The sequence below is a fragment of the Notothenia coriiceps genome, unplaced genomic scaffold, assembly GCF_000735185.1.
Source record: "Notothenia coriiceps isolate Sejong01 unplaced genomic scaffold, NC01 NC01_scaffold00037246, whole genome shotgun sequence".
NCBI classification, from domain to species: domain Eukaryota; kingdom Metazoa; phylum Chordata; class Actinopteri; order Perciformes; family Nototheniidae; genus Notothenia; species Notothenia coriiceps.
In genome coordinates this window covers 7,066,319-7,079,759 of record NW_011369947.1, presented here as the reverse complement: position 1 = coordinate 7,079,759, position 13,441 = coordinate 7,066,319, and the positions used below count along the sequence as shown (strand labels likewise).

At 40.4% G+C, this 13,441-nt stretch overlaps 1 protein-coding gene across 2 annotated transcripts; it reads left to right on the top strand.

Annotated features, from left to right (window-relative positions):
* The first annotated feature begins 6,290 nt into the window (after positions 1 to 6,290).
* On the top strand, positions 6,291 to 9,929 carry LOC104965668 (epidermal growth factor receptor kinase substrate 8-like protein 1). 2 transcript variants are annotated; one of them, XM_010794667.1, is made up of 5 exons: positions 6,291 to 6,354; positions 7,934 to 8,083; positions 8,926 to 9,070; positions 9,622 to 9,662; positions 9,757 to 9,929. In XM_010794667.1, coding segments are annotated over exons 1-5 (504 nt in total). In that variant the 5' UTR covers positions 6,291 to 6,352; the 3' UTR covers positions 9,923 to 9,929. The 2 variants fall into 2 exon arrangements, with proteins under 2 accessions (XP_010792969.1, XP_010792968.1); XM_010794666.1 differs by having other exon boundaries at positions 9,619 to 9,662.
* Positions 9,930 to 13,441: the final 3,512 nt, after the last annotated feature.

Genomic DNA, 13,441 nt, shown 5'->3' with positions numbered 1-13,441 from the left:
CACGTGGGAGTGACATGTGTTGTGAGTGTTCAGCGCGAGCGAACATGTCAGAACAAGAGCAACTCGTTAAAAAGAAGGGTCGCGGGGAGATTCCCAGTCGATCGCGAGATGTGTCTAAAAATAGAACAACAATATTCTGTTTTATCTTTAATTTCCTGTAACATAATCTTCCTGTGCCAGAATAATGCACTTGAACGCATCAAAGCTTCGTGATTGGCTTTTGTGATTGGCCAAAAAATGGGTTTGATTCTATTAATTTTGTCTTTTTTATTGCACTTTGGCAGCAGATTCCTGTGTAGCTTCAGATCTGAGTTGTCTTATTAGTAAGCCTAATTTATACTTTTGTAGCAACACTATTTTTAAATAATGGCAAAGAAAGGGTTCAGAGTCTTTTCTTTTTTCCCTGTGTCATATGTGGCAGCACTGCCACAAGTTCCTCTTCAGAGAGGGTCTTCAGTACAGGTGGCAATNAGTGTGTTATACGCACTACAACTTGTTTGCACTAGCACATATCATCTCTCATTTTGGAAAAACCGACATGTAATTTAGTGAAAGTGGTACAGTACCGAGTGGTTTAAATAATAAGATCTTGAAACAGTTTTTCCAAAATGTCCCAAAGTCAAGTGGAACCTCGCCTGGCTTCCACCTGACTCCGCTTTCCTCCTCTGCTTCGGCGGATCACAGATGGGCGGACATTGTCCTGTTATGAAACTAGAACCACACATTTCAACATGTATAGATCATGTCGCACACACACTCCCCCACTAAGGCATGTGTTTAAGCGTGTTTTAGTTTATTTCTAAGTGGATTTTAAAGTTGGCATACTACAGTACATGCTGAATATGTGCAAACAAAGGCAAGCTTTAGCAATGACATGCCTTTATCTGAAGTAAGGACGTTTTATTTCTTCATATTAAGGTTTAAATGTGCTTTAGCAACCTTTTTATCACCGCGAAATCAGTTATTCTGGGGGCTGAGTGAATAATGAATGTTGCGTTAATTTTTTTGTTCCCTTAAAAGTGTTATATGACGCAATTTACAAATCCCCATCAGATACCAGAGGAAATGACCTCAGAATTCTTGGACATTTCCAACGCTAGTATTGGCAGCAATTATCCACAAAAAGATTGAGATTTGCCACTTTTAATGTAGGTGTAAGGGCAGCGAGAAGGTGGTCAATATTTTTATCTCTAAGTGGGGTGGTAGGCACCATGGCGGCGACGCTGACAGCACCTCTGGCTTTGTAAAAGCTTTCAATACCAAAGAGAGGAGCGTCGAGTTACACTGAGACTCAGACAAGGTTTTTACTCCTCCAGTATAAACACACTTACGAGGCTGCTAACATGCAGGGACATAGCGACTGGAAAGAGTATGCAACCTTCGGTAAGGTTCATCCACACCATGCCATTCTTCACTATCTGTAAGTATTACGGAACGTCTTAAAATGTAAGACTACTTTGATGAATGGTGTCACAATAACAATACATTAGAAACTGCAATGAAAGGCATTGTTTAAAGCGGTGCCTCTATTTTTTGTTTATGAATTTGATGAGTAAGTAAGCTGTTCAAGATACTGTGCAATTCAATGGGCAAAAAAAAAAAAAATAAAAAAAAAAAAAAAAAAAAAAAAAAAAAAAAAAAAAAAAAAAAAAAAAAAAAAAAAAAAAAAAAAAAAAATCGTAATTTGATATTCTGTTTGGTTGCATTTATAAAAATCACTTTGGTGGGGTTACGGAAATCAATAACGGACATGTCCATTTTAAAAAGCACATGTTAAACATAGATTGTAAACATGACGAGTGAAACACATATGTTTTCCACGCCAGAAGTGTTTAATGATAAAAATGGGAAGTGTACATACAGGAGATTGATAACAAATATGTGGTGGCTGATATTGTGTTTTTTTTATGTGAGAGTTGATTTAACAATTAATTTAGCAGTGGAATTAACTCAGCGCAGAAGTCTTAAAAGTGTTTTCAAACAAGGAGCAAATGTAGGACATATTATAATTGTGGTTAGACTTTATTTGAGATCCCACAAAAGGCCTGTTTAAGTAAAACAACCAAACCACACAAAAAATGGTGTTGGGTGTATGCAGGCAGATGAGGGAATCTTTTGGTCGAGTATTTAATTAATAACAAATGAAACCCGGTCTGTAAGTGATAAGCAGACACTGCTCTCTTGATACAGTGGTTCCAGTCCGGAAAAAAGAACACTATTATGGCCCACAGGAGCAGAAGAAAGTTGAATAGGGCGAAGGATCATTGGGGTAGCTATAGTAAACAGAAACAAGGTTGGGCAGGCTCCATAATCCACGTTTCTGAAGCGAGGCTGACTCAAACAGAGGAAGGGCACATATGTAAGAGGATTTGGCTTTTGAAGTAGCTGGTTAAGACGGTGTTGTTTAGAGAAGCAAACAGCTGAGATTAAAACAAGCTTTAAGAGAAAAAGCTACACGCGCTACGGGTAAATATTTAAGCTGTTATATATGACACTTCCCGAGGGTGGTAGCTTAGCAGTAAAATAACTTTGGTTTTTTTATTTCAAGTTTTCTTTTGTTTAAGGCCATGCCCAATGAGGCAGTTTTTCTTATGATAATAAAGTTGTGCTGCGAGTTCTCATGCATTGGCCGAAAGCAGATTACTGAACGCTTGGATGGAAGGCCAGGCTCAAGTTCCATTGCTTCGTCTCATTTTGTTAACCCACATTAGAATGAATGGATTCTTTCAGAGGGATTCTTGGGTGTCTTTGTAATGAGCTCCATAAAAGAAAATAGTTTTAAAGACATGACTTTGGTTCCAGGAATGAAATGTTCTTTAAATCAGGTCTGTGAATGATTTATGAACAACTCCTATGTCACAAAGCCTCAGAATGTAGCATAGGATATGGCGGGGAAGGATTTGGTTAATTGACAGTTCTAGCAAAAAAACATGAGAAACGGCATTTAAAGATACGTTTCAATACCATTTTGTGGAACACTATTGTTTGAAGTGGAATATCTCGCATTGAACTTTGCCCCAGTGGATCAGCATACCTTAAAACTATATTATTTTTGCAATACATGTTTCTAAAATGGTTATGTTCAGATAATAAGATTAAGCATTATCTGATGCTAACCTCTTGGTGATTTGAGGAGAATCTAAAGACAGAAAATAGACAAAATTATTCAAATTAACAACTCCTTAAATGTGAGTTCTGGGGTCTTAATCTAAATGTTATTATGGAACGCAACCTAGGCCAACATTTTCAAAAATTAACCATTGGCATTATATGCTTCATCGTCAGTGGAACAAAGGTCACTGTATCTCGAACCTAACATGTTATCTAAATCCCGTTGTCTCTTTCCCCATTCGTAGAAAAGGCTCGTTAGCTTTCTCAAACGGGCAGGCAGACGGATGACAAAGCATGCTCACGATATCTTGTCAACCGTAAGTCTAATTGTCTCATAATAAGCACATTAATAGAAGATGCCTATCTTCCTTCAGTTTCGCTCACCGCTCCTTTATCTTCCTGTTGCAGTCCAGCCTGCTGACATTCTCTGCTCCAAGATGGTGAGGTGATCAATGTGGAGGAGGCCCCAGGCCCGGCTCTCCTTCCTGGCTCAGAGGCAAAAGCTGTGGAGTAACAGAGTTCCTGGATGTTGGAGTAAGGCCGTTCAACTCGCGAGACATACAGAACCAGGTGGGAACAGATGGCATGAATGGTCAAAGAAGATGGTGTTGAAAAGCGTGGCATGGCATACTGACATTTGGCCCCTTCAAGCTTTTTTGAGGATGAGCTGGAAGAAATACGCCTTTCCGCATCCATTTCCGCTTGCGGACGCCGTAGGCACAGACCAGAGAAACAGCTTCCCGTCCCTCCTCCCAGCTGGTCTGCCAGAAGTGCAGATCGAAAAAGAAGGCCCCGACATCCTCTTGCTTCAACTGCGAGGATGTGAAGGTGAGTATGACGCCTGGCTTTCGCTCCCAATCTGTGGCGTCACTTTTTTATTTGTCTGTACAGTTCAGGTTTCAGCGAGTGAGCGCCACTTCCTAATTCTCAGTCTCTCACAGGCAGCAACGAATCGTGTGTGACGACATCGCACAGCGCAAGTTTCTGCTCCTGTGCACCGGCAGGAAGTAACGGAAACCTGATGCTTATCAGGTAGGACGTGAATTCATGCCGTCAAAAATCGTAAAAATGCAAGACTGGTGTAAAAACGTAGAGAGAAACCAGTCCGGGCTCGGCCTTTATATCAGCTTCGTGGTGTTTCAAATAGGCAAGGCTTAAAAGCCCGGCTAAAATTCCATGTCTCATTGTGTTTTTAATTTAAGAAGTGTGTCTATGAGTGTTTGTGTTTGCATTCAAATTTGGTAATCGGAGGCGAGGTTTCAAAAGAGCAGACACTGACAATACATGCACCATCCACGACGGCGATCTCTTCCATTTAAACATGTTTTTGTGGTTCTCCTGTTTTTCTGCTGCTATTATATAATACATTTAGCCATGATTCAAAGCATTCCACCTGTCCGTGAATGAGTGGAGAGAGAGGACGCGGGGTAAACAGCTGAGGAGAGAATAAACCTGTCTTTACCGGTTTTTGGCAAACTTGGGAACGGTGTGAGCAAAGAAACAAAGTCCAGATGTGACAGAAAGCACAGAGAGCAGAGGAGGGAGAATTGGCGGGCAGTCGCTGGTGCATCTGTGCCTGTAACCTGAAACGGATCTCACACCTCTGATTTTTAAACCACTATTTGTATTTGATAAGGACGCGTTTAAAGGACATCTAATGTGGTAAGACCAATTGGTGGCTGTTTTAGATGGGCGTGAGTTCTTAAGTAACGTTTGATTCAACACTCTTACAGGGGTCTTTGTAAAGTTTTGATCAACACACGCAGGGTGTTTGTAATAGAGAAGGCAAACATGCAAAAACGTGTGTCCCCTTTCACTTTAAACTGGTTTATTGCTTGCTTATTTTGTTTTGAGAGTTTAGATACGAAGCACAGTAAGTCGTGAGAAAGTCAGATCAGAGTGTATTCAGATACGTTTCGATGGATGGGAGAGGCGAGGGTATGTATTCAAGACAAAAACGACATAACAAATCGTTTTATCTGTTGATAAGAAGAGAAGATGTATCGGACTCAACAAATACACAATTATCATCCATGATTGTAAGCGTAAATAAGTCTGCAATTCAATCAGGATGACCGTGTCATGCGTCGATGTAACATCTATTATGGGTGATTTCCACATTTGTACACAGATGATCAGACCACATACAACAAAACAAGATAGAGATACACATCACCTGACTGTCGAAATAAAGACTATACACTACATCAGTCTCTGGCTTCTCAGGATAAAGGAGAGGGAGGAGAGGTGACGAACACACAGAATATAGGAAACATCCACACACCCCCATCCGCACCCCCTCCAAGCCAACCTCCACCTTAACCCCTGGACCCCAGAGGTAAGCGAAACAACATTTTTTTTCACACTGAATTGGCTTGTGCTTTGATTGTAAAAGTATTTGGAGGATTTGATAAGATGAGAAGGGAAGAGAGAAGCGAGAGGTATTTAGGAGCAGCGACATTGCTTTGTTGTGTTTTGTGTGTGTGCTAAGGGTTGGAGTGGGTTTTCAAGGGTAAAGGGGAGAGGATTCCTAATGCAGGAGAACAGCCAAAGCTGAGTGGAGAAATGGATGACTGAATCCTATCTCTCTTCCCAAAGCAGAGAACGGCAATAAACGGGCGGGCAAGACATTTCCTTCCTGGCGAGCAGAGAGAGACAGTGGTACGTGACATTCAGGGTCTTTTAATGTCACCTTTTGGCTGTCATTCAACGATTCTGGTAAGAGTTATAAACTGCTTATTCTTCCTCAGGGGATCCTCAATCACGCTTCGATGACAATTAGAACTTCATGGGCAAACTGCAGGCAGGAATGGGCGGACGCTGCCCCGACGGTGCTCAAACCAGAAGAAGGAAGAAGAAGAAAAGTAAAAAGGCAAAGTGCTGAAGGTAAAAGAGATGCATGGACTCTTTTTGGCACACATACTCAAGTTGAAGATCACACTGCTATGGATCCTGGATGCCTGATTTTCTTGTGTGTTTTCTCTGAATACAGAAGGACTTAACTCACTGCAAAAGCCCGCCTCAGCGGGAAGGAATTTGTCCGATGTCTTCCATGAAATTCAAATTTGCTTCAGCCTGTTTGTGTGTATACGAACCATGACAACGTTTCCTATATCTTATCTTGCTGTGACACGTAGTAATATGCTCTATTTATATCTTTGAAGGCCTCGTCTGAAAATGCAACATCTCCAACCCGTTCATCAGAAAGAGCTCGTTCACCACGTGTTAAAACCTTTTGGATATGTGAGGCTGTTTCTAACCATCCACGCTCCACCTGTTGTTGGTGTAGAACACAGAACACAGAGTAAAAAAAGACTGAGGAAGGCGTTGATACATAATTTAATAGGCCTGTTACTTCATTCAATAGGCAGAAATAATTATAGTCATAAAGGGGGGCTAAACAATTCGCATAGCACAGCAATAAGTCATGCATATAAAGTAGGAAGAGAATAATGAAAGATATTAAAAGACAATTACAGTCAAAGATAAAGAACATGAAGTACTAGTTATCACATTATTATAAATATATTGAGGTCAGTAAAAGTTGTATTTCATTATTCTCAACATAACTTTAGGTGGCTTTTCACAAGGGCAAGAGTTAAAGAAGTGTGACAAATATCTTTAAACAAATCTCACACTTTTAAAAATGTTAGCAATGATGGCAGCCAGATAAGGCAGAGATTGTAGATGAAACATGTAAAAATAATCTTGTTGTTGTAATTGACGTATTTAGGTTAGTGAGTAGCAATTGTAAGTGTGTCGTGCAATGTTTTGGCCGCGGTCGCCGAGCGGGCGTAGGCAATCACGAGCTAAAGCAAGGTCATGGATGTCATATGTACGTTTGTAAGGTGTTCGTTGTAGTTGTGGGCACAGAAACTAATCCACTATCTGCACAGGCGGGCTCCCTGTCAGAGATAGCCTCATAGAGAACTCAGAGTGCTCCCTGTTGTGTCAGGCGTGTTTTAGATCGTGGCAGTATTTGTAATGCTGGTATGTGTCTTGTACACTTGGTGAGATATTTGGTCTAAGATTTAAGCTCTAACTGACCAAACAGCAGCATCACTGGTCCCCTGGTTTGCTTGCCTTAAACCGACACGGTTGAATAACAGCGTCAGAAATAGGGATATGTTAGGACTTTACTTAAAAAAAACAAAACAAGAGCATAACAGAAGAGTATGGCAGGTTTATTTAACCTAGTTTTGGTTTTGTTCAAAGAACTTCCAAATCAACAGTATCTAATTTAAGTGACAACAGTAATTGCTAATGTGGCCTATTCATTTAATGTGTTTAAAATGTGAAGGCATCAGGCATGGAATTGAGGTGGTGCCTGGTATGTTTGATCTACATTGAAAGCTCATGAGTTTATGATGACTATTGTCATAGTGTCATAGAGAAGACAAAGGTGGAAAGGGGTGTGTTTTGATGTGCGTGATGGAAATAGCTTCATATTTGTCCTCTGTTGTTTGTTCTGGGATGCATCCATTAGGCTTTTGTGTTTGTGTGTGTGTGTGTGTGTGTGTGTGTGTGTGTGTGTGTGTGTGTGTGTGTGTGTGTGCTTTTAAAGCGGCCCTATTATACTCCTACTTCGGTAAAATAGTGACGTCACTATGTAACACTCGCACTTCTATCGGCTAGCGCTCCAACACAATGTACGTGATAGGCTAAGGGACGGGACATGTCTGAGCGGTTGACCAATCACAACAGACTCGGAGAGTTTCTGGTTTCACACTCTTTCTGAGGCTCTTCTTAGATTGTCACCATCAGCCCTCGTTTGTGCAGACTGAGATCATGAACAGTGTTTTGTTTGATGTGTGTGTGTTCAGATGGTGAAGACCACGGGAGGGCCTGCGCTCGGGGGCTCGGTGTCCAGCCCCGCCCTCACCAGCTCGGCTGTGTCCATGCTGCAGGACACCCTGAGCGACGGGGAGAAGCAGCTGTGGACGTCTCTGGGTCCCAACTGGACGCAGCCACGGTCAGTACCGACATGCAGGGGTGGCAGGGGAACAAGAGGGAGTACACTTATTCAAGGGTCTAGTTTTACATTATTTCACATCATCTATTGGACCTTTGTTGACATTTCATAGCGCAATCAAAGAATTCATTCTTATCTTTTTGATTTCACAGTTGCACTGATTTTGTTTGTCAACCCCTTTAGCCAGATGAGTGTTAATTAAAAGTGAAATATATCAATTATTGCATGATCATTCATCTCTCATATTATGCAGTTTATTCACTGACAACCGCTGCATGAAAACATCAAACATACAGTGTAAGATGTGCGCAATACTCTAAAGTTAAATTGGGGAACTTTATTGTAACAATTACTTCCTCCAAGCCAACAATATAATCGTGTTGGCAAAATTAAACACATACTGTATTTAAAGGGATTTCTCTGGCATATGAAACAGGATCAGAATGTTTTGGCAAATTGTCTTTCAATATGTACAAGAAAATGTATTCGAAATGCTCTTCATTTCCAAAAAAGAAATTACAGCTAGGAAGAAGGAAAATAAAACTGGACCAATAAAGGTTTAGCATGGAAATATTATCGTTCTATCTATTGTTAACTTTATTGTGATCATTTAAAATGGTAAAGATATTCTACTCTTAGGCAACAGGCAGCTTTAAAACAAAGATTCAAGCTTTTGTAAAAACTTCCAAACACTGGGGTAGGAATGTTTAAAAGTCATGTTTCTACATTGCTGTAAAATGTACATTTCCCTACTCTGTGACGCTTAAAGGATATCTGATTACTGTTGATCCATCGTTTTTGTTTCTTAAGTTTAACCCAAGTGACTGTGTGTTTCCTCACAGCTCTCAGCTCCGAGGGCCCGTCGCTCCCTACACTCCTGTGTTTTTGGACGGGTGGAAGCCGGAGGCCTCGAGGGCGGACGGGCAGGTTTGGGAAGATCCGGTCGAGTCACAGCACAAACATGACGCCCTCCGAGTCAAACCAGAGGTACGGAAAACCTGCTGCGAGTCACGCGGCTCAGACACTCGCTCCATTGTGTGTGTCTAGAGGAAAGAGCACTGGGAATATGCGTGTGTAAAAGTACAACACGGGGGTTGAACGAAATAACAGACACACAATACCACGTAAAGATCAAGTAAACACTGGAGCTGAACTCTCCTGTAGAGTGGCCTCAGTTCACCTCACAGTCAGTGGTACAATCTGTATTTAAATGGTATGTTTGTGATAAAATGGCCTTGTATTCCTGTGCTATTTCCCAACGCTTCTCAGGCTCCATGACATGATTGTCGAAGGCCGAGTTTCTGCTGATGAATGCGTTTGCAATTCAAGAATTTGATAATGAGCATATTTTGAGTCACCTAATTCTTGAAGGCTTACTCACAGAAGAGGAAACCGTAAAAGATGTGTGCATGACTCTTTTATTTTGTCAACCACTCCCCCTCCCTGTGTGGGATGACCCCTCAACTGATTCACTCCACCCAAAAGTGCCTGTGTTGTAAATTCATTCATAAATATCCAACCTTTTTTACCCCCAGCAGCTGCCAAGTGGTCCTCCAGAAATCCACATCAGTGATGAAACGTAGGTCTTCTTCTTTAACAAGCATATCAATCATCTGCTAAGACCCTCCCCCCTCCTTGTCCACATGATAACAGGGTCTGTTTTCTCCTCTCAGAGACGACAGTGAACTCCCCCCCGACAAGGACAGACTCTACAGCTGCACGTACGACTTCATCGCGAGGAACAACACCGAGCTCTCCGTGCAGCAGGGGGAGACTCTCGAGGTAATGAAGTCAAGTACAGTGAGATATGTTCGTGGTGCATTCAGGGACCCAGCATGAGGTTTCATACACCCAGTGCTGGAATGTAACTAAATACATATACTGTAGTGTACCTACAGTCATACCATTCTGAGTTACTTCTACTCAATTACATGTGAGAGACGTGTATTGTACTTTTTACTTCACTACATTTGCCTGACAGATTAAGTTACTAGTTAACTAAACCTTGAATCTATGTCGTTTTAAACAAGTTTGATAAACTGAAAGATGAAAAGTTAATCTAGGGGTTTAGAAAATGTTCCTAGTTCTTAAACTAATTGCTCTTGGGCTAGCTTTTGAAACTCATGAACAGCTGACCATTTGGATAGCCTATGTTTTTCACACAGGACAGATTCATACAAAGATATGATGGTCTTTTAGAACATGATGCATTGCTGTCATTTAATCTACACAATAGTATCTAAAACAAGCTACAGCAGTAAAATGCAAAGCTCAGTATCTGGTGCCGAAATCGCGTCATTTGCAGGAAACAACGTCTAAGGAACCTTCATATTTAATAAACTATGAATGTTTTATATCCATATAACGGAAAAAAACTAATTTAACTGATCGTTTTCATCTTTTTTTTCAAATAAAAATCAAATTTGCTAACACTGACCCTCTGAATTAGCCCGAGCGAAAAATGCTAACCTATTACTGCACCGAAAATCACTCCTAGCACCCTTATTACTTATCCTAGCTGCACATCCAATACATCGTTTATGATCGTAAGGAGACACAGAATCTATTGGTACCTCAACACTCAAAGATTACAAATTCGCGGAGAAAATAACAAAAACCTACATCATAACATGTCGTGCTAGGTAGCCAAAAACGCTAACATGGTTTACCTTGTCTTTGTCTGGTCAAAACTGGTCTTCAATGGCATTAAAACGATAAAAACGATGCTGTGGTTAATCCATAGGTTAATCCAATGTGTCCCCTTTCAAATGTTCTGATAATCCAGAAGCAATAAAACAGCTTTTCCGTTGCTTGATATTGCTTGCAGGATATTTCTCCCCTCTGCTGCAAGCTAGCATGCACAGAGACGCCACCTTTTTTTAACATGACGATTTCCCTTGGATTCTATTGGCTCTAACGGTTAATTTACTCACAGACAGGTTTGTATAAAACAAAGAATATCACCTTTTTGATTGGAACCTTACTACCCACTGATTTTCGAATTCTTAGGTTTCATGTTTGTCTATTATTCATGGGACATAGTTCTAACTACGTTTTGTTCACTATAAACTGAAAAATCTCCTAAATCGTTTTTTTTTTGAAAAAGACCCCGTAAACCCACCTAAAAGGTATAGAGACCGGGGGAAAGAAGCTAAAACTGTATACTGTAGAAGGACTGGCAATCTCGTTTATCCTTAGCTTCCCTTTAGCAGGNAAATCAAATATGTTGCAGTGCACTGTCACAACCTACTGAAAACTCCTTAACATATAGCCAACATTTTGGTAAAACATATTCAACATATTCCACTCAGTTAAACATAACTGAGTGGAATATGTTGAATATGTTTTACCAAAATGTTGGCTATATGTTAAGGAGTTTTCAGTAGGTTGTGACAGTGCACTGCAACATATTTGATTTAATTTATTTTGGTCGAATTTATTTTTATTTATCATAAAATATATGTTTAGTATGGTTTTGGAAGTGCGCTCCAACATATTTGTTGATCTTGTTTATTGGTAAACTATTATTTGTTTTAAAGTTCAATAAATGGTCAATGAATAATCGTGATATCAATTATTGACCCAAATAATCGTGATTATGATTTTTGCCATAATCGCACAGCCCTAACGTAGTATACTTGAAATAGTGGCTCTGCAGCAGCTCTACTCGACATTGAGAAACGAACAGTGTTCCTGTTAGTGTGTACTTCCCATCTGTCTTCTTCTGCTGATTTCTCTGTCTTCCAGCTTTTGCTTTTTCTCGTTAATTTTCTTGCGCTGTTTTTTTCGTTCTCTTTTTCTTTACCCCCCACAAATATAAAAAATAAAATTCAAAAATGTTTACTTGCTGTATTTTAATGGAGGAAAAGGTATGGTTTTTTTTTGGGCACCGCTGATGTTTCATTTGAACGGGCTTCTTCCTGCGGATTGATATGACTGCACAGTCCCTTGACCAGAGCGTCCTAAGCATCGCTTAAAATCCAAATGGACAAATCCGAATCCTACCATGTAAGCAAGTATGTCATATGTGAAGCATTTTAATACCCATCAACCACACCAAACGTGAGGAAAACCATCCCAAATGAAACTGCAAGGGGCGCCATCTAATACGATTTTGCAGACCTGTGATCAGATCATGTGTGGCCTTTGCGGGGTCAGTTTTCCGTAACACAATTTAGTTTTGGTCTCCATGACTCCCGTGGGAAATATCTGGCTGTTTAGCTTATTAAGATTCCACTGTTTTCACCTGGGGTTAGACATAATTTCCTCTTTTTTTAATAAAGAAATACTAGTTTTACTTAAATGTACTTTATAGAATTACATATTTTGTCTTTGTTCATGTGTTGTGATTTGATTTGATGTCACAATGAAATGCTTATTTCACTCATTAGGGACGTATCGCCTTTGGGCATGTCTTTCATTGAATTGCGGCAACGGATGTACGCATGTAGAGATAAAACAAATAGCATTATTTATTTTATTTATTGCGCATTTCAAGTCTTCCGTACCCGAAGGCGTTTGCACTTCATTGGACATTCAGTCATTTTAGCGTTTTAGTGTCACAAACTTTGTCCGGCTGCACTTTACATAAATAAAAAAGAACAGACTGGAAAATAAAATAAAAATATACTGATTGGAGCGTCTTTAAGTAAGCATTCGAGTGCACTACACTATTCCCTTGCAATGGAGTATTGTCAGATCATCGTGTTATTGCACCAGTGGCATAAAGTCAGACGAAAACACAACCAATAATCCCAGAATGCACCTGTGTGGAGGCGGATGCACATCAACTCACACAGTCAGATAGCAAGGCGATAACGTTGTAATTCCCCGCGTTTGCATTGCTTGTAAAAAAAGACAGCCAATTAAAGATCTTCATAATGCAGCACATCACCGCGATGAGTTACAGCTGAGAGGGAATACGGAGTGAATACACATTTTTAAAGATTCAAGGAGAATACAAATAATTACAGGAGCACTGGATAACAGAGTCCAATGCTCCTGTAATAACACACACACCAACATGTAGATGCAGGAAAACATTAAACACACAAACACGCAGAGAGATTGAGAGCATTTGGAAGGTTGTATAATTCTCTCAGTGGGTGTCAATTAAATCCCTCAGCTCTGTCAACGGCACACACACACACACACACACACACACACACACACACACACACACACACACACACACACACACACACACACACACACACACACACACACACACACACACACACACACACACACACACACAATCGACAACTTTCTCTTGTTCAAACACACACAACACACACACACAANCACCATTCAAAAGCTTTCTGATGCGGGTCTTGAAACAAAGCAGAGAAATGATGA

Excerpts from the sequence above, each read along its gene's own strand:
- LOC104965668 (XM_010794666.1), top strand. Across the intron at positions 9,071-9,618 it reads CCCTCCGAGTCAAACCAGAG|CAGCTGCCAAGTGGTCCTCC; the intron begins GTACGGAAAACC and ends TTTTACCCCCAG. Across the intron at positions 9,663-9,756 it reads ATCCACATCAGTGATGAAAC|AGACGACAGTGAACTCCCCC; the intron begins GTAGGTCTTCTT and ends TTCTCCTCTCAG.